The 22,194-nt window shown below is 44.9% G+C and overlaps 1 protein-coding gene across 2 annotated transcripts in view; it reads left to right on the top strand.

Moving 5' to 3' along the window:
* Positions 1–517: 517 nt before the first annotated feature.
* The window catches only part of LOC141099772 (uncharacterized), a 125,388-nt gene continuing 103,711 nt past the window's right edge, over positions 518–22,194 (top strand). The window contains exons 1-3 of one of the 2 annotated variants that reach the window (XM_073587822.1): positions 518–775; positions 19,053–19,118; positions 20,941–20,953. In XM_073587822.1, coding sequence (XP_073443923.1) covers positions 19,068–19,118; positions 20,941–20,953 — 64 coding nt within the window. In that variant the 5' untranslated portion in view covers positions 518–775; positions 19,053–19,067. Of the gene's footprint in view, positions 776–19,052; positions 19,119–20,940; positions 20,954–21,031; positions 21,087–22,194 lie in introns of those variants that run through there. The other variant, XM_073587823.1, reaches the window with a different exon arrangement.

A 22,194-nucleotide genomic window follows, 5' to 3' on the forward strand; every position in this document is an offset into this window, starting at 1 on the left:
GGATCTGGGGCTAGGTGAGAGCTTTTATTTTGCGCCCTGAGCTCGCGTTTTTATTGATACCGATATTGCATTTTATTACTGTGTTGCAATGGCCAAAAAAACATAATCCTGGCGGTTTGATTTTTTTTTTTCTCTCGGTAATTGTTCTATTTTGATCGGACATTTCTGAATGCGGCGATCAGATCAGCTGTCATGTGCCAGGAATGCAGGGAGATGATTTCAGCAGTACCGCTATGTCTAAGGTCGCTAAGGGTTTAAAGAGCTTAATTGACCCCGAAATACAATATTTATTATTTGTAATAAATTTCACACCTATACATCTTGCTTCTTGTTTCTACCTTTCCTTCCTCCTAACTTTCACTTAGTTTCCTCCACTCATATTTTTTTTTTTTTTTTACATACTGGTCTCATAGACCAGGTTTGGTTTCTTCTAATCACAGTCTTATAAGAAACCAACTTCAGCCTCGCCCAATGACACACCCCGGAAATGACGTCATACCTGCAAGGCGCCCATACAGTAGCATTTACCAACAGCACACGGAAGCGGTGCTCCGCCCCTCAGCTCTTGGCCGTACAGCAACTCCTAGTGTTGGAAACCTGCGCATGCGTATGTTCTGTGGTCGCGCACTTTATGGCATTACAGTCCGGAGGTATTGGTAGCCTTGTTCTAAGAGCGGAGGCCCGTGCACTGAGCTGGGCTCGTATCCCGGAAACCAGGAGGCGGCGGTGAGCGCTGCCGCCGTTATAAAGAAGAACCAGAGCAGTTGCCGGTCTGGTGAGTGTGAGAGCAGACATTGGGTATGTGGCCATTATAACGTGCAGGTGGAGCGTCCTCAGGCCCTGGGGAAACGCGCAGTTTTTCTTTCCGTGACGGTGCGGTAGTGGCGCTCTGCTCCTGGCCGTCACTCGTGTGCCCCCTTACGGCAGAGTGTATAGAGAGGCCTAGGAATCACTGTGTTAGTGGGGTTCTCCGATCACAAGATACTGATGACCATTTGCCAGATTCCCACGGATCTTGCATTGACCTATCCTGGCCTTAGGTTATCAGTATCCTATGACAGAACAACTCCTGTAAGGGTGAAATCAGATTAACCCCTTAACGACCAGGGGTATTTTTGCGTTTTCATTTTTCCCTCACCTTCTTCCCAGAGCTTTAACTTTTTTTTTTTTTTCCGTCAATATGGCCATGTGAAGGCTTATTTTTTGCGGAAGAGTTGTACTTTTGAACGACACCATTGGTTTTACCATGTCCTGTACTACAATACGGGAAAAGAATGTCAAGTGCGATGAAATTGCAAAATAAGTGCAATCCCACCCTTGTTTTCTGCTAGGTTCACTAAAGGCTAAAACTGACCTACCATTATGATTCTCCAGGTCATTACGAGTTCATGACACCAAACATGTTTAGGTTCCCTCTTTTTTTTTTTTTTTTTTTTTTTTTGTGGTGGAAAAAAAAAAAATAAAGCACCATTTTCCGATACCTGTAGCGTCTCCATTTTTAATGATCTGGGGTCGGGTGAGGGCTTATTTTTTGCGTGCCGGGCTGATGTTTATAACGATACCTCTTTATACGGCTTGTGTTTTGCATGTTTTACATATTTCCCATAAAGGATGGGGGCATTGCTCTAGAATCACTGCGTTGAGAAACATGTGATGGTGTCTCCGCAGTGTTGGATGTTGATCTCCATGAGTTCATTCATCCTCATTTTTCACAGTCTTCTACTAGGCATTGCTCCTACTAGCCAGTTTCCTACTCCACACTGATGAGGGGCAATACCCCGAAACAGCTGTCTGTGGATGAATACCATGTTTTGGCATAGGTGGTTTGCTTCATTGGAGACTGCCCTTCCCGTGGTTGTTCCTTCCCGGGGAAAGACCAGGCTAGTCATTGCTTGCGTTGAGAAACATGTGATGGTGTCTCCGCGGCTTGTGTTTTGCACGTTTCAAGAAAATGGCGGCGGTGAGCGCAGGCGCCAATTCCGGTGCTACAACACGCCCAGAACAGGACAGCGCTGGACACAGGGAAGAAAGGTGAGTATAAATGTTTTTTTTTTTTTGTGTGTTTGCAGTTTAATAGGGGTGAGGGGACCATGCATACCAGGATAGGGGGGTGAGGGGACCATGCATACCAGGATAAGGGGGTTGAGGGGACCATGCATACCAGGATAAGGGGGTTGAGGGGACCATGCATACCAGGATAAGGGGGTTGAGGGGACCATGCATACCAGGATAAGGGGGTTGAGGGGACCATGCATACCAGGATAAGGGGGTTGAGGGGACCATGCATACCAGGATAAGGGGGTTGAGGGGACCATGCATACCAGGATAAGGGGGTTGAGGGGACCATGCATACCAGGATAAGGGGGTTGAGGAGACCTTGCATACCAGGATAAGGGGGTTGAGGAGACCATGCATACCAGGATAGGGATGAGGGGTGCAGCACATAACCAGGATGGGAGACTATATACCAATAAAAATGCCTGCCACCCAGGCGTAGAACGGGTTCATAGCTAGTGTGTGTATGTATGTGTATATATATTATATATTTTAGCTGAAGAGCCCGGCGTTTCCTGGGCATAGTAACCAACTGTGGTTAGTTATAACAAATTCTAATGATTATATTGCACATAAAAAACGTGCATCTAATCCTATTCTGTGTGATACTGTCTGCTGAGCCGTGTATCTATTCCTATCCTGTGTGATACTGTCTGCTGAGCCGTGTATCTATTCCTATCCTGTGTGATACTGACTGCTGAACTGTGTATCTAATCCTATCCTGCAGGGCTGTGGAGTCGGTAAGCCAAACCTGCGAATCCAACTCCTCAATTTCCCTTACACCAACTCCGACATATATTGGTTATATTTAAGTGAAAAAATTATTGTAGTACAATGTGAACAACAGACATTTAATACTTTCTATGATCCAATAATCAAGATATTTATAACATAATATCTATTTATTGGAACACAACTTTAGAACACAAAAAACTGTAATAAATTGTAAATATGTAATACACTGTATACATGTATACGGGACAGACCAAAGTTTGGACACACCTTCTCATTCAAAGAGTTTTCTTTATTTTCATGACTATGAAAATTGTAGATTCATTCTGAAGGCATCAAAACAATGAATTAACACATGTGGAATTATATAATTAAAGTGTGAAACAACTGAAAATATGTCTTATATTCTAGATTCTTCAAAGTAGCCACCTTTTGCTTTGATTACTGCTTTGCACACTCTTGGCATTCTCTTGATGAGCTTCAAGTGGTAGTCACCAGAAATGGTCTTCCAACAGTCTTGAAGGAGTTCCCAGAGATGCTTAGCACTTGCTGGCCCTTTTGTCTTCACTCTGCGGTCCAGCTCACCCCAAACCATCTTGATTGGGTTCAGGTCTGGTGACTGTGGAGGCCAGGTCATCTGGCGTAGCACCCCATCACTCTCCATCATGGTCAAATAGCCCTTACACAGCCTGGAGGTGTGTTTGAGGCCATTGTCCTGTTGAAAAATAAATGATGGCCCAACTAAACACAAACCGGATGGAATAGCATGCCGCTGCAAGATGCTGTGGTAGCCATGCTGGTTCAGTATGCCTTCAATTTTGAATAAATCCCCAACAGTGTCACAAGCAAAGCACCCCCACACCATCACACCTCCTCCTCCATGCTTCACGGTGGGAACCAGGCATGTAGAGTCCATCCGTTCACCTTTTCTGCGTCGCACAAAGACATGGTGGTTGGAACCAAAGATCTCAAATTTGGACTCATCAGACCAAAGCACAGATTTCCACTGGTCTAATGTCCATTCCTTGTGTTCTCTAGCCCAAACAAGTCTCTTCTGCTTGTTGCCTGTCCTTAGCAGTGGTTTCCTAGCAGCTATTTTACCATGAAGGCCTGCTGCACAAAGTCTCCTCTTAACAGTTGTTGTAGAGATGTGTCTGCTGCTAGAACTTTATGTGGCATTGACCTGGTCTCTAATCTGAGCTGCTGTTAACCTGCGATTTCTGAGGCTGGTGACTCGGATGAACTTATCCTCCACAGCAGAGGTGACTCTTGGTCTTCCTTTCCTGGGGCGGTCCTCATGTGAGCCAGTTTCTTTGTAGCGCTTGATGGTTTTTGCCAATGCACTTGGGGACACTTTCAAAGTTTTCCCAATTTTTCGGACTGACTAACCTTCATTTCTTAAAGTAATGATGGCCACTCGTTTTTCTTCACTCAGCTGCTTTTTTTCTTGCCATAATACAAATTCTAACAGTCTATTCAGTAGGACTATCACCTTTGTATCCACCAGACTTCTGCACAACACAACTGATGGTCCCAACCTCATTTATAAGGCAATAAATCCCACTTATTAAACCTGACAGGGCACACCTGTGAAGTGAAAATCATTTCCGGTGACTACCTCTTGAAGCTCACCAAGAGAATGCCAAGAGTGTGCAAAGCAGAAATCAAAGCAAAAGGTGGCTACTTTGAAGAACCTAGAATATAAGATATACAGTATTTTCAGTTGTTTCACACTTTTTTGTTAATTATATAATTCCACATGTGTTAATAAATATATATATATATATATATACACACACACACACACACACACACACACACACACACACTCTGACTTATCTCGGCTAAGATAAAGCCTAGATCCTCAGGCTACATTCACACTATGGGCGTAGCCAGGATCAAACCTGGGGGGGGGGGGGAAATCTCATACTGTTCCGCAGAATTTCATACTGCACACCTCAGCTGCTGCAGAACCTCATACTTCACACCCCTACACTTGAAAATAAAGCCTGCACCTTAAGAAGATGTGGTGATGAATGCAATCTATTTATTCCAACCAGAGGTCGTGCTACATATTTTTCAGAGGAGTAAAAATACTCCTCCCAATATTTTTGAGGAGTATTTTTCACCATGGAGGAGTACACACACACACACACACACACACACACCATTGCACAGACCACCCCACACACACACACCATTGCACAGACCAACCCCCACGCACACCATTGCACAGCCCCCTCAGTGACATAATCCATTTGTTACACATATGATTGCTAACGCTCAGGAGCCAATTGTACACAACGTCCATGATAACAATGGAAACAAATCAGTGCCCCCAGACACCGGTGGTCGGCTCTGCCTATAGTAGTCCGGCAGATGACAGCAGGCACATACAGGTCACAGGCCTCAGCACAGCGGCAATAACAGCCCCCCTCCCCCTGCGAGTCCCCGGGGATTAGTACCGTACAGGCGACCTTGTTATGGATGGAGGGCGCCCTGCGCGACCACTTTCCCAATTTTCCCATGCAGTACACTTACCACGCACCGTGCACGCAGCTGCGGTCCCCGGCCGCGCTCTCCCGCCTCACAGAAGGATGATAACGGTGCAGCCGGTCAGCGTCCTCGACCCCCCCCCCCCCCCCGGTAATCTCCATCACTGTCCGCCGGTCTGGCCGCACACACAACGCTGTGTGGGAGGGGCTAACAGCACCCGTGACGTAATCTGCAAGACTCCACCAATCCGAAAACGAGGCGGGGAATCACTATACAAGCCCAGCCTACTGACATGAGTCGCTCCGCAACATCTGATACTGCCCTTTCCCCAGCTCCGTCCAACTCGCTGCCACTGTAGGTTAGAACGATGCGTCCCGTGGACGTATCGTACTAATCTGAAGGCGTTTTTTCGCCTGCCTGTGCGTCATAGACGCCCAGACAGGCGTTAATGCGACCTCTGATTCCAACTATCAGTTTGATGTTGATGTTACTGAAGACGAGCAATGCCTGTCCTGGACGTCCTTTTGGGCAGCTATGAGGTGTACCTGACTGGTGCTAAAAAAAGGAGTGTTAGTCTGTGTGCTATCCGGCTTTCATTCTTTTTGGTACAGATATGATATGGATAGACAGATATGGATAAATGGGTATATAGATAGAGCAGATTTCTAATCTGCTTTTGCTATTGAAAACATTATCTATGAGCTCAAAAACCTTTCAGGTGATGCGGTTTTTTTAAAAGCTGATCTGCTTTTGCAACTGAAAAACGTATCCTCAAAAAACGCAGGAAAAACACTGTGTGTGAATGTAGCCTTAGATCAGGAATAGAACAGTCATTTATAGGACATTTCATAACTTTCCCAAATTCCTATGAAAAAATATTCAGCATATTCTGCATTGAACTACTGTACCCAAATTATATATTTTAGGAGTCTGAGTCGGTCCATTTTATACTGACTCCGACTCCACCAAAATGAGCACCGACTCCACAGCCCTGCTATCCTGTGTGATACTGACTGCTGAGCTGTGTATCTAATACTCTCCTGTGTGATACTGCCTGCTGAGCTGTGTATCTAATCCTATCCTGTATGATACTGCTTGCTGAGCCATGTGTCTAATCCTAACCTGTATGATACTGCCTGCTGAGACATGTGTCTAATCCTCTCCTGTGTGATACTGCCTGCTGAGCTGTGTATCTAATCCTATCCTGTGTGATACTGGGCTCCCCCTACAGCCTGTGTCAGAGGGTGGTCTGTGTTGGCACGGTAATAAATTGTGTTATTTCCAGCTTTACAGAAGGACGATAACACCATAGAAATGATAAGAATAATAGGCCTCAGTTACCACAACTGTCTACAAAGAAAACTGTTTCTGATAGCAACCAATCACAGCTCATTTTTCATCTTTTAAACAGCTCTGGGACAGCGTGGCGAGTTTTGAGTGGCGACTTTTGTGTTTCGACTTTTATGTGGCGAGGTTGGTGTATGTGGTGAAATGTGTGCTGAGGATGGTATATGTGTTGAAGCACGTGGTAGTGTGTGGCACATTTTGTGTGTGTGTTCATATCCCCGTGTGTGGTGAGTATCTCATGTCAGGGCCCCACCTTAGCAACTGTACGGTATATACTCTTTGGCGCCATCGCTCTCATTCTTTAAAAAGTCCCCCTTGTTCACATCTGGCAGCTGTCAATTTGCCTCCAACATTTTTCCTTTCACTTTTTCCCCATTATGTAGATAGGGGCAAAATTGTTTGGTGAATTGGAACGCGTGGGGTTAAAATTTTGCCTCACAACATAGCCTATGACGCTCTCGGGGTCCAGACGTGTGACTGTGCCAAATTTTGTGGCTGTAGCTGCGACGGTGCGGATGCCAATCCCGGACATACATACACACCCACATTGAGCTTTATATATTAGATGTAAAAAGACATATTGTAATCTGTGCTGTCCAGCAAGCTGGGGTCAAATCTATCAGTGCAGTGCCTGATACTGACTACTCAAGTCAGTCTCGCTATCTGAGGCACAATAAGATTTATGCATTTACCGATAAAGTCCAAAACATAAAGTAGTGAGTGCTAGACACTCCAAATTATCAATACACATATATCCTAATTGGCGATCAAGAAATGCCGCCAAAGGATGAAGAGAGATTCCAGCAATAAGGTTGAATTAAAAATCGATTTATTAACACATATTGAAAACAGAATAAAAAACAGGGTGGGAATAAACCTCCACTAAAGAGGATGTGTAATAATTACAGACTGAGCTCCATTCACATAGAAAATTCAAGTATCTATGAAAATATTCAAAAGTTAGAAACATCAAAGATATATACTGTTTGCGAATGACAATCATCAGAAATAAGAGAGGTCAAGTTAGTCCATACAGAGGAATTAAGTCTTCATTAAGTGCATAGTACAATTAAAGGGAATCTGTCACCCCATTTTTGGTCTATAAGATGCGGCCACAGTCATCAGGGGCTTATCTACAGCATATTGTAATGCTGTAGATAAGCCCCCGATGTAACATGAAAGATAAGAAAAACAAGTTAGATTAAACTCACCCGGGGGTCCGGTCGGGTCCGATGGGTGTCGCGGTCCGGTCCAGCGCCTCCCATCTTCTAGCGATGACATCCTCCTTCTTACTTCTGCTGCGGCTGCTGCGCAGGTGTACTTTATCTGCCCTGTTGAGGGCAGGGTAAAGTGTTGTGAGTTCATTTTCCCCTTCGTCACTGAGGTCTGGTGAACTCCCTATTCTGGTAAAGGAAGGTAATGAGCCTGATTATCAGGCACCTGAGACTAATGAGGATGACTGGCTGAGTGGAGTCACTGACTGGATATAAGGCTGCCGATGCCCTTCTGCCCTGCGGGTGATTTCTCTGTGGACTTCTAGGACACCAGTCTGATTCCTGCTTCCCTAAAGCTAAGTTTTCTGCTTTGTCTGTTTGCATTTATGTTTTGTTTTTGTTTTCCTTGCTTTTCTGGATTCTGCCATTCCCTGCTGGGATGAGCTGAATCTCCTTTTGCCGGTTGCTCTGTCTTCAGAATATTCCTGAGTACTGACACAGCTTTTTTGAAGCCTAGCGTCTTCAGGGCCTTTTTCACTGTCAGTCTGTTGGCTCTTACTTTCATAGGGTTTTTCACGGATTGCAGACAGCAGCCTTCCTGTCCTTTCCTATCTAGGTAGTTTGGGCCCCGTCTTTGCTCAGTCTATCTTTCTGTCTGTGTTAGTGTTTTCATCTTGCTTCACCGTCATTATATGTTGGGGGCTGCCTATTGCTTTGGGGTCTGCTCTGGGGCAGTTTAGTTTTCCCCTTTCTTTCTTTAGGCCTATTTAATTCTCCAGCTGTGATCGAGGGGTCTAGGGCATCGTAGGAACCCCCCACGGCTACTGTTAGTTGTTGTGATAGGATCAGGGGTCTGCAATCCGATAGCTGCCAACCTCTCTGGTTTTCTGGACTTAGCTAGCAGTTCTGTTTTTGCCTCCTACGGTGACTCAATCATAACAGTAAAGTACTGCAGTGTGCAGGCGCCGGACCTCTCTGACCTTTCCCTGCGCACTGCAGTACTTTACTCTGCCTTCAATAGGGCAGATATAGTACACCTGCGCCGGAACCATGGCAGAAGTAAGGAGGAGGACATCATCTCAAGAAGATGGGAGGTGCCTGACCAGACCGCGACACCCACCGGACCATGCCCCCCAGTGAGTATAATCTAACTCGCTTTTCTTATCTTTCAGGTTACATCGAGGGCTTACCTACAGCATTACAGAATGCTGTAGATAAGCCCCGGATGGCTGTGGCCGCATCTTATAGGCCAAAAATGGGGTGACAGATTCCCTTTAATGCTTATTGCAGAAGTCTAATTATTGTGGACTTAAAAATGGCACTAACACCCTATTAGTTACATCAACACAGTATATCTCAAGACTCATGGTTCCCTGAATCAGGGAGAAGCCCCTGTCTCTGTTAGCAAAAAATTGTTACAAGTTTTAAAAAGTGCATAGTGAGATTATGGCAGCTGCTTTGAAGTCTTTTACAGATTGGGTAATGCTCGGGCGATTTGAATCGACAGACACTGATCTGTTTAAAAGTTCAAGCAGCCACCATGAATCTCATTGCCTCAGATAGCAAGAACGCAAACACAAGAAAGTAAACCATTCAGGACTTGTCAGGAGGTGAGCAGCCTCCTCCTCACTGCACAGACACCTTCGGCCCCAGGTGCAGGTGGTAGCCTGAGCTCCTACTTACAGAACCATCCTGTCCGCTGTCCTTCTACTCTCCGGCATGAAGAAGCCAGTGTCCTGCGCTGTGACGTCTCTCTTGCAGACACAGCTCACACAGCGTACAATGTGGGAGTGTCTGCAGTTTGCCGGAGACAACTGTCACACAGGTACGGTGCCGGCACCGGCATTCGGTTTCCGGGGGGGGGGGGGTTGTATGCTCCTATGCCCCCCCCCCCGTTTTGTATAGAGGTAGTGCAGGGAGATCATGTCTCCTTGCACTACAGTGGAGCTTATCTACATCAGCGTGCTGTGCACGGCGACATAGTGGACAGTCGCAGTACCTCCGGGTGGGCCTCTCAGAACAAGGGGCCCGGGGCGACCGCACCCTCTGCCCTCCCTGGTAGCTAAGCTACTGATCTTTGTCTAATATTTATATTTGTTTCATGAGCTGCGCAAACACTTTTTCACACAGCGGTATGTTCACCCTTGTCTCTGAGCATCCATTGGGATGTGAGAGAATGTAACCTTATATAATGTATAATAATTTTATATTTCTTTAGCTGTACAGTGATGTTATACAGTAGAGAACAAATTCTAGAAAGAATCCATCATGAAGTTATGAGCAACAGAAATTACACAGCATGTATTTCTGTGACTCGTGGATGCTACCTAAGGGTATATTCACATGACAGTGTCCCAATTTGTGTCCACAAAAAACGCATCCTTAAAAAGCAGATTTTTTTTATATGCTAAAGTTTTAATTGGAGACTAAGACTTGTATGGTTGAATCACGTTTAATGGTCCGGATCTACATGGCTACTGTCATGACCCAGACTGTTTTGAATCCTGTCTTCCCCTTTTTCCGGTCTGGTCATGCCAGGGGTTAACTTTCTCAGCCTCAGTCTGGTCTCAGGTTTGCGGTTTATCTCCGCTGCGTCCCGCAGACCATGTCAGTTATAGTTTCTGCCTACAGCGTGTGTAGCTGACCCCGTTTGCCCTAATTTGTCCTGCTGCTTGCTTACTGAACCCGTGTCTGTTTATCCCCTCTTCTCTTCCCGACTCAGTGTTTCCCTTTCGTGTATTGACTCCCTGGTATCTGACTCGGCTTGGACCCTGACTTGTTGTTTTGTCTCTTGTCTTTGGCATATCTGCTCCTGACCGGTACTGACCCATTTGACTTGCTTCTGACTCTGTGTTTGTTTATTCCTTTGGTACTGCGCCACAGACTAATATCGACTTGAAGTGTTTGACTATTCTGCTGCCACCTGGTGGTGACCTCACCGCTGCATTGCAGGTCAGGCCTTGCAGTGTGCAATCCACCCTCCACTCTATTGCCATCTAGTGGAGCTTACATTTAACCTCATTGCAGCGGCATGACAGCTACATTAAGATCAATGTACAGTTAGGTCCATATATATATTTGGACAGAGAAAAACAGTTATCTAATTTTGGTTCTAGACATTACCACAATGAATTTTAAACAAATCACATGCAGTTGAAGTTCAGACTTTCAGCTTTCATTTGAGTGTATCCGCATTAAAATTGGATGAAGGGTTTAGGAGTTTCAGCTCCTTAAAGGGAATCTGTCACCTACCCTTTGGCGAGCGATGAAAACGAGGTCGGTCCGGTCCGATGGGCGGTGTTCCCGAAGTGTGCCGCCTCCCCATCCTTGCCCACCGTCCGCAGGATATTGTTGAATTGGAGTAGGTGTACGCCATTTTTTGCGCGTGCGCTAAGCATTCATAGCTAGCACACGCGCAGTATGCTTTGCCCAACTGCGGGCTAAGCCGGACTGCGCATGCGCCCGTTAACTAAGCCCCGGAAGTATTTTGCTGTGTTCCGGAGCTTAGTTAACCGGCACATGCGCAGTCCGGCTTTTCGGCTTTGCCCGCAGTTGGGCAAAGCATACTGCGCGTGCGCTAGCTATGAAACTCCTAAATCCTTCATCCAATTTTAATGTGGATACCCTCAAATGAAAGCTGAAAGTCTGAACTTCAACTGCATCTGAATTGTTTTGTTTAAAATTCATTGTGGTAATGTCTAGAACCAAAATTAGAAAAATGTTGTCTTTGTCCAAATATATATGGGCCTAACTGTATGTGAATGAACAGTTCCAGTAAACTTTATATTTCTGTGTGCTATTTCAGTTTAGAATGGATGCAATATACTAAAGGAACAGAAAAGCGCAATAGGATCTTTTTATTTTTTTAAACCAGTTATCCACTGTTTATTGTTTAAAATCTTTTGAAACCTAAATAAAAATATCAATATACATGTAACAATTCACATATCTTGTAATAATACAATCAAAGCCATCCCCCCCCCCTCCCCCAATACTCCTTATGCCGGGCATACTTGAGACTCTTAGCAATCATATCACCGCCATCCAGGCGGACCATATTTTTTCGAAAGTTCCTTCACCATGCCTTCGCCTGTAAATGCTTTCCTCTAAATGCATTACCGTACGTGTCTGAGCAATAAATTCCCTCCTAGTGGGGGGTTCCGGATCCTTCCTTTTTCGTGCTATTAGTTTGCGTGCCACATGCAGCAACCTCGCTATTGCCACCTTGTAATGTTCTGAGACAGGTATCCCATCCACCTCCCCCAAAACACACAGCACTGGATTCCTGTCGAGCGTACATGCATAAGCTCTCAATTTTGTTGATAACGACCAGCCAGTATGCCACCAGCCGCGGACACGACCATAACATATGTAACAGTCCGGCCTGGTCTGTGCCACATCTAGGGCAGCTAGAGTCTCCCCTCAAGCCCGCCTTGAATAGGACCAGCGGTGTTTTGTATGTTCTATGTATTACATATAATTGGGAGAGCCGTGCCTGCTCGCTTAGAGAGATCTTCGGGACATATTCAAGAATAGCCTCCCATTGTTCTGTTGTGAGGGTACCCACCTCCCTTTCCCATTTACTCTGCAGTGAGGTGATTGTCCCCCAGATAAGAGTGTAGTAGATCATGATATATGCTCGATATAACTCCCCTCGTCCCTCCCTTCATACGCACAAAGTCTAGTACAATGTCGCCCTGAACTGTCATGGCTCCCAATGTACACTGTGCCCTCCAAGCATGTCGAAGCATATAGTATTGAAACCCCCATTCCGAAGGCAAATCAAATTCCTCTCTCAATGTCTCAAAGGTCTTCAGGTCCGTTCCACTCTGCAGCTGGCACACATATCTCACTCCTTTCGCCTTCCAATTGCCCATTTGACGCAGCTTATTAAGTTCCGGCAGATGCTCATTGTCCCACGCCGGTGAGTACCTAGTCAGCTCATCCACCCCTCTGATCCTTTTAATGGTGTCCCATACCTTCTGAATCATGCCTATGGTAGGATATGGTGCTCCCAGTTTCTTAAAGGTACCATCCTCTAGACCCTGGATAAGTGGGCGTCTCCCCGTCACATGTACCAGCACCCGGTGAGCTGCTCCTCCACAATCGAGCTCTCTCCACCCCCTGACATACTGGCCCTGTACTGCCAAGAAATAGACCCATGGACTTGGTGCGGCCAATCCTCCCTCTTCCTTCCCTTTTTGCAGCGTTCCAAATTTAATCCGTGCCTGCCTCTTGCCCCATATCAAGGATCTGAAGATAGAATCAATGCCCCGAAACCGTTTTTTTTGGTAGCCATATCGGCGAATTGTGCAAAACGTACATTAGTTGTGGCATGAGGACCATCTTAATCAGGTTAGTTCTACCCGTTACCGTTAAAGCCAATTTGCACCATGCACCTATTTTCCCTTTAAATTTCTCTAGCAGAGGAACCAAATTCAGATCCGTGAATCGGGACAGTGGAAGAGCTACCCATATCCCTAGGTATCTAAACTGTGAAACTAGCTGGAGTTGTTCCCCCCTCTCATCTATCTCCTCCGCTTCTATTGCTCTATCCACAGCCATGACGTAAGACTTGTGCCAATTTATGTCCAGTCCCGAAATGCTTCCAAATTGTTTAATTACATCCATCGTGCACCCCAGTGTCTCTCCTGCACTTTCCAAAAACAACAGGATGTCGTCGGCATACAATGATATTTTTTTCTTCCAGCTTCCCAAATTTAAATCCGACCACTCCCCTCTCAGCTCTGATCTTGGCCGCCAGGGGCTCCACTGCCACCGCTAACAATAGCGGGGACAGCGGACACCCCTCCCTTGTGCCCCTATGCAAGTCAAACATCCCGGACTGTTCTCCATTCACCTTAACTACCGCCTTTGGGGATGAGTACAATAACCACCCAGGCCATGAACGCGGGGCCGAATCCCATCGGTTCCATGATTTTCCATAAGTATTGCCATTCCACGCTATCAAATGCTTTTCTAGCGTCCAATGACATCACTATTCTGCTGCCACCATTATCAGCAGGCAGTTGCATATTAAGAAATAATCTTCTTAAGTTAACAGCCGTGGAGCGGTTAGGCATAAAGCCTGACTCGTCCTCGTGTATAATGGTATGCGCAACCCCGGTGAGCCGGGTGGCCAGGATCTTAGCGAGTATTTTGACATCCGTTGTCAACAACGAAATGGGCCTGTACGACTCCGCATCCATGGGATCTTTTCCCTCCGGCAGAACTACTAAAACCGCTTCCTCCATTGATCTCGGCAGTGCCCCCGTCACTAAAGCCTCATCAAACACAGATTTCAATTTCGGAGCCAGCAGTTCCACTAACTCCCTGTACACCTCCCCAGGTAGACCATCAGCTCCCGGTGATTTGTTATTGGGCATAGACAGTATTGCACATTCCACCTCCCTCACACTCACAGGTTCTTCCAACCTCAACCTATCTTCCCCCTGACGAAGGAGATTTTATTTCCGAAACGCGCGTCGGGGCGCGTTCTTACACAACTCACATAGCGTCAATTGGCTTACAGGTATTTTGTGTTTTGTTGCACACGCCTCAGTGCGATTTGAATTCCTTGCACAGCTGCACCTCTGCACTTTGGGCACATTCATTATGTATATGTATATATAATATATATTTTCTTTTTATGTAATTATTCTTGTCACTATATATTTGCACTTTTGTACCTGGTTCATTAATTAAGCCTTTTTGTTATGGATTGGTTTTTCCATCATCCATAAACACATTGCTAATGTGGTTGTATATTTTATTATATATACATATATATTTTTAATTCACTTAACTGTTGTGCCAATATTTCAATAAAGGTATTTTTATTTTTAAAAGATTGTGCCATTTATTATTATTATTATTGCTATTATGTTATTATCATTCATGTTGCATCTTTTTTATCCTGTGGGATTTCTTATTCCCATCCATCTTTGAGTTATTTTTTCCCCTCAGACAATTTAGGTAGTGAAATGCCTTCCAAAAAATTCTCCACATCCCCCTCTGTGTCCCGTGCTCTCGAAGTGTACAGTGCCATGTAATATGCCTTGAAGACCTCCAGTATGTCCTTTGTGTCTGTCAGAGTCGCCCCTGTTTGATCTCTCAGTTCATACACCCTGGAAGACTCCCTCTGTGCCGCAGAAATCACCGCCAACAAGTGACCCACTCTCTCTCCTTCTTCAAAGAATTGGGCTTGCTGAAATGCCCTTTTCCTCTCAGCTTGCATCATGTGCAGTTTATCAACTGCCTCCTGAGCCAATTTTAGTCTATTGTGAGCTTCACTCGTTGGCGCCAAAATCATGTCTGCCTCCGCTGTTGTGAGTTCATTTTTCCCTTCATCATTGAGATCTGATGAACTCCCTCCTCTGGTGAAGGAAGATAGTGAGACTGATTACCAAACACCTGGGCAGCTAGATGATAACTGGGTGGCTGGAATTGAGGACTGGATATAAGGCTGCCGACGCCCTTCTTCCTGGATGGTGATTTTCCTGCTGGATTCTTGGAGACCAGTCTGATTCCTGCGTCTCAAAGCTAAGTTTTTCTGCTCTGCTTTGTACTCTTCAGTTTTGTTTTTGTTTTGCCTTGTTTTTTGGGAGTCCTGCCATCCCCGGCCGGGGGTGAGCTGAATTCCATTTTTGTCTCTGATCTGTTGATCTTTTGCTCTGTCTTCAGCATATACCTGAGTGCTGATATAGTCTTTTGAAGCCTAGCGACTTCAGGGCCAGTTTTTCCTATCAGTCGGTTGGCTCATTTTGATAGGGTTTTTGCGGATGGCAGACAGCAGCTTTCCTATCCTGTCCTATGTAGTTAGCTTGGGCCCCATCATTTGCTCAACCTATCTTTCTATCTGTGTTAGTGTTTTCATCTTGCTTCACCATCATTATATGTTTGGGGCTGCCTATTGCTTTGGGGTCTGCTCTGGGGCAGTTTAGTTTTTCCCCTTTCTGTCTTTAGGCTATGTAGCTCTCCGGCTGTGATCGAGGGGTCTAGGGCACCGTAGGAACCCCCCCACGGCTACTGCTAGTTGTTGTGGATAGGTTCAGGGGTCTGCAATCCGATAGCTGCCAACCTCTCTGGTTTTTCTGGACTTAGCTGGTATTTTTGTTTTTTCCTCCTTCGGTGACTCATCATAACACTCCGCTCTTGTCAGGTCATCCTTTATTTGTTGATCTGCCAATTTAGTTTTGGTTTAACACCTCGCAATCTCACTTATAAAAAGTCCCCTCGTAAACGCCTTCATGGCATCCCAAACCGTTGTGGCCTCAGTACTCCCTTCGTTCATTTGGAAGAAGTGCTCTAGTTTTTTGGTTATGCCACCCATATCCACCACTTTAAGCCACGTCGGGTGAAGACGCCAACCTCCCCTCTGACCCTGAGCAGATCTCACCAGAAGCGTGACCACCACAGTACCATGATCCGAGAGAGTCCTCTGTAGGTATTCCACCTCCGCCACCATCCCGTCCATAGCGGTATCCCCCAAAGCCAGGTCTATCCTCGACAGTGTTCCATGTGTTGCCGAATGACATGAAAAAGTCCTCTTACCCTCATTTCGTACTCTCCACAGATCTACCAGCCCAAGTTCCCCTACATACGTGCCAAAGGCAGTCATCCTGTCCTGTCCAGCTTCCGTACCTGCCGGTCATACTTTATCCCAATAATCATTCATAGTGTTGTTAACATCTCCCATAATCAACAATAGAGTCTCCCCCCATCTGCCCGTCAGTTCCAGTACTGCTTGTAGTTTCTTTTTAGAGTAAGGTGGAGGGATATATAAAGCCACTAAAATCATTTTGTGTCCGAACAATCTGCAAGCAATCCATACATACTGCCCTTCGCTGTCTACATGCACTTCCAGCTCTTCATAATGTGTGTTTTTGTGTATTAGGACTGACACCCCCCTGGAGTACGAGGAATAAGTAGAATGATATGTCTTTAGCATCCAGGCTCTTGACAACCAGTGCATAGTGTCTCTAGTGAGATGTGTCTCCTGCAAGCACGCGATCATAGGTTCACAGGATTTTATATGATTCAGAACAGCCGCCCTCTTAACCTTATCAGATATACCACGTACATTCCAACTTAACATCCAAACAGTACGGTTACTCATTGTGCATTAGAAAGAACAATCCATCATCATCAAGTAACATCATTACATTGTGGTCCCAATCATACCCGGTCAAACAGCATGAAAACCCCCATCTCCCTACAAATCCGCCCCACCCACCCACCTCCCCCCATCCCTCTCCGCTTCCCCTCCCCCCACCCTTCCCCTTTTGCAGTTGTCACTCTCTCCCCAACGTGAGAGTGGGAACTCGCAGAACCTGAGCAACGTCTCAGTATTCAGCACTTCAACATGCGTCGTGTCCTCCTCCATCATTGGCAGCCTCTCCGCCATATTGTCAACAGTATGCATAGACCCGAACCATTAGTCAAACAATTAACCATAATACATAGATCCCAGTGGGGAGTTCTCCCCCTCCTCTGCGCTCCTATTTCGCAGAGTAAAGCAGCGCCACAACCCTGTCCAGTGATCAGTCTAGCAGGGTCATGTGGTCATATTGCCATTATCTTCTCTCAATTTGCTCCGGTTGCGCTCCAACCACAAAGCAGCCTCAACCGGTGACGGGGAAAAAAATGATCTTTCCAAAAGCTTCCACTCTTAATTTAGCAGGATAAATTGTAGAGTATTTCAAATGCAAAGAGCGGAGCTGTTTCTTCACTTCGCCATACCGCAGTCGTAACTTTTGCACCTCGGCAGAGTAATCCAGGTATATTTCGATTCGTTTGCCCTCCAGGTTAAGATCTGTCAACTTTCCAGCCTTTCGTAAGATAGTGTCCCTGTCTCTGCAATTCAGGATTCTGGCAGCATCGTGCGAGGTCCATCTCCCTGCACTGGGGGTCTCATGGGTACGCGATGGGCACGCTCCACCGCAAACACTCTCGACAAGTTATCAGCACCAAACTTGTCCAGCAGCCAGGTTTCAATAAAGGCTGTGGGGTCAGCACCCTCAGCTCTCTCAGGGATGCCCACAATGCGCAAATTGTTCCTACGTGACCGGTTTTCCATGTCATCATTTTTATTGGCTACTACCGTGATCCTCTGAGTGTGCTGTTGCTGTGTCTTTTGCACTGAGGTTAAGTGATCTTCTGTTACACCAACTCTGTCCTCCACCTCAGTTAATCTGGCTGTAACTTTCTGCATAGATGTTTTTATGCCTCCCATTTCCTCTTTCAGGCAATTCACCTGCTTTGTCAGAGCAGTTAAGGCAGTCTTGCAGTATAAGACAGCTTGGAATACATCCCGCAGGGTGGGCTCTGCTACATCTGCACTTTCAGCTAACTGCACAGTGTCACCATCCCCCTCTTCCTGCTGCTCCAGCTCTGCATTCAGCACAGGCATCTCCTCATCATCTTCCTCCTCATCTCTGTGCTTCTCACTCCCTCCATTTCCTTCATCTGTCTCCATGCCCCTCACATACCTGTTCAGCCAGGCTGAGACTTCCAGCTTCTGTGCATAGGCTGTGTTTCTTCTTCCCGCCTCCTCCTCTCTCTCAGCACCATCTTGGACTGGGGCACTGCTGCAGGCTCCGGCATCTTTCTGCCTTTTGCAGCCCATGTTTGTCTCTCTGAGTCTGGCAGAAGCTCGCCCCTGACTCCTGGGACCTTCAGACATCTGATCCTGGTAAAGGAATTAGCTGGTTCGGGCTCTGTGCAGGATAATTGAGGCTAATGGCGGCAGAGAAGCACAGCCACCCGACTTCTCACATCAAGAGCTAGGCCCCGCCCCTGCGCAATAGGATCTTATCCGAGTTGATATTAAAAGAAATTCACTCACCTATTTGTAGGATGTTTGTCATCCCCTGAGGAAGAAGTAGTCGTCCTTACTTCGAAACGCGTTGGGAATAAATGATTAATCTTTCACCGTAAGTGGGATTCTGTATTTTGTCAAGCAGCGCATGGAAGTCTATAAATTATTTCCATAAGAATTAGTTTAGAATGGATAGCACACTCGAGAAAAGTACTGTTGTGCAAATATGTCCAGACATGTAGTGGCTTGCCCAGGCCTTTGCAGATCCAAATCATATTTGAGTCTTATGTGATAATTTTTTCTCTATATTCGTTTAGGAAGTATCTCTGAATGGTGTCATTAATGTGTTCAGAACCTTTTAGAATTGTTTTTGTTTTTTTTTTCTCTAGGCCTGCACTATAAAAATGAGTCACTTAAAGAAGCAATTTAACCCATCAGTGAATAACGTGTCAAAGGTATTAAAACCTTCTTGCAGTTAAGTCTGTGTTAACATTAGCATCTTGGTCTGTTTGAATGTATCTTAATCCTTTGGTTTATAATGAGATTCTTCAGGGAGTCGATGGTCGTAATTTGCAGCATTCGTGCTGTTTTCTAGTTGCAAGTCTTTTAGGAAAAATTATTACCCTGAGACTTATTTTCACAGTGGTGCTTGGAGGGAACCTGTCACGTCCTTTATTGTTATTAAACTGCCCCCAATGTCGTGCTAGCACATTGCATCACTAACATCAAGCAAAACATCCCATTATTTAGTGCAAAAACCCCTCTTTATACTTTGATGATTTACTCACATACCTTCTGTTTTAGTCATAGGGGTGGGCAGCTCTAGCTCTTCAGTTATGGTCAATCAAATGCCCATCGTACTAGTGTTCCTTCCCATCACTGCTCCCTACGTCACCCCAATCTCCAAGCAGATCCAGCTCTTGCACAGTAACGCTCAGCTTTCCCGGCATACACACTGAATCTGGGTGTAGGTTCCAGATTCATATCCTTTGTGTGCATGCTCCAGAGCCGCTGAACGTCAGTGCTACAAGCATGAAGGCAGGTGCACATAGCGTGCGCGTTCACAAACTGTCATTTGGCCAATGACGCTCAGCGGCTCCGGAGCTTTCGCACGTAAGATCTGAAGCTGGGATACACATGCCTGGAAAGAGGAGTGTCAGGATCTGCTGGGATGTTGCGGTGACGTAGGGAGCAGTATACAATGGGCATGGAGAATTTCAAAACGCATTTGTTTGACTGTGACTGAAAAGCTGGGCAACCCACCCCTTTGACTGTAACAGAAGGTATGCAGTGCAATCCTCCCAAGTACGAAAAGTGAGTATAATAAAAGCTCTTTTTCTTCTCTTCCAGGTCGGGTTAGGGGCAGATATACTGCATTATAGAATGCTGCATATCAGCCCTGAAAGGTGGTGGCCATAACTCATATCAGCCAAACCTGGTGACAGGTTCCCTTTAAGGCCTCTTTCACACTTCGGTTTTTTACAATCAGTCACAATCCGCCAGGTTTTGAAAAAAACGGATCCTCAAATTTTTTTTGAGGATCCGTTTTTTTTCCCCATTGACTTGCATTAAAGGCGGATTGTGACGGATTGCTGTCCGTTGCATCCGTTTTTTTTGTGAGGATCCGCCAAAAGTTGCTGTCCGTCACCATCCTCAAAGATTTCAAAACGGAGCTTGTAACGTTTTCTAAGTCGTTATTTTGCATCCTATTTTTCAATACAAATATAGAGGAATATGAATTCTAAAAAAAATACCTTTTATTTAAATTACTTTAAAATTCTCTATTTATAATACATTTATAGCATAGTTATAGGTGTGATATTTAAATTTATATATAATACCAACTCTTCTCAAAAAGATCACATAGAGACAAGAGGAGAGTCTGAGTCAATGTAAGAACTTTTTTTTTTTTTTTTTCCATGGACACATAAATTGCGAGTGATTGTGGAGCTTGGTTAAATTTGCAAATCATGTAATATACTTTTTGTATTTAATGTGCCTTCTGCTTCAATAAATGGTTATGATCCAGCAGCATGGACTTACCGATGTCTGTGCTTCATGCCCAGGGTAGGTAAGAATCCCACTTCTGTTACTCGAACTTATCTGAAGATGAAGGGTGGTTTGGTCACAAAAAATGGACTTGATATGAAAAACAGGAGTCAGGAACTGCAGTTGTTCTTATGGGTTGGGACCCTTACGTAGTATATCATCTGTAAATGTATTCAATTGAGATTATAAATAACATTTTTTTTTTTTTTTTTTTTTTGTACTGTACAGAAAAAAAGCCAAAGTAAGTATATAATTTTATATATTTTTTTTCATTTATATACTGATTTTGTTGACTAGTAAAGAACTAATGCCTTTGTGCAGCATGAATTCATAAATGGAAGAAGATGGGGTCTGTGGGGAATATGAGAGAAAAGGTGATTGACAGCACCATTAACCCCATTACTTCTCAAATTCATACAGCAATTTCTGGGGATGCCTCATTTTGGCAGTATCAAGTTTTATTTATGCGGGACATAGTGAAGATCTTCTACCCATCCACTGCATTGCAGTGCCTTTATCTCTCCATGAGTCCGTACTTGTAAAATGATACTGGAGTAAAATATAGTGCTGGATAACAGCAGAATAGACCTACAGACATAATTACTGCAGATCAGTATATCGGGGAACAGTTCTGGGGCTTCAGCTTTTACAGCTCAGGTATGGGGGAGTCTAGACACCCTGACTTGTGTATGTTGTAAGAGTTATATCCACTGGATGGGACAAAATATGCTTTCATCGAACTGGTAAATGGTGTTATCAAGGCTAAAAATAATCCCTTACACAAGCTGTCTAGCATGAAAAGTAAGAAAATCCTCTTCTGGGAATGTCTGGGTCTGCCCACAGTATTTGTACTATCTCTTACAACTGGAACAGGTGTGTGACCGCTGCAGCCATATTTACTTAAAGGGCTATTCCCATATCCAAGATCCTATCACAATATGTAGTAGGTGTAGTATTAATAGCAAATACCTCCAATAAGAAATGTAGTGTAGTTATTCTGATGCGCTATGTCGTTTACCTCATGTGCACGGCATTGCAGTAGCTGAGGTAACGATGGTTTCGACCACTCATACAGTGACAATTAGCTTGCTTTTAGTGGTCCTAACCATGGATACCTAAGCTACTGCAATGCCCTGCGCATGGGGTAAGCAAAGAGAGAAAGAGTATCAAGGAAAAAAACGTCTATAACGAGGTCAAAAATATTATTAATCAAAAGACCAAGTAGACTGGACTGAATAGAAGGGATAGTTGGTCACAATAAACTAAAGAAGGTGGGAGGAGAGGAAGAAAAAAAACGACCAAAAAATTCCAATAGAATAGTAAATCGTGTAATCTTTATTAAGTATACATAATGGTAATTGGCAACATTTGGATAATAAAAATATTTTTTATATGTATGTTAAAAACATGAACAAGGACGATCACTGAACTATAAAAATAAAATACAAGGAAGCCGATAATATATACACACAATAAATAGAT

Source organism: Dendrobates tinctorius, unplaced genomic scaffold, assembly GCF_039654945.1.
Source record: "Dendrobates tinctorius isolate UK_male_01 unplaced genomic scaffold, ASM3965494v1 ptg000102l, whole genome shotgun sequence".
In the NCBI taxonomy this organism is placed as follows: domain Eukaryota; kingdom Metazoa; phylum Chordata; class Amphibia; order Anura; family Dendrobatidae; genus Dendrobates; species Dendrobates tinctorius.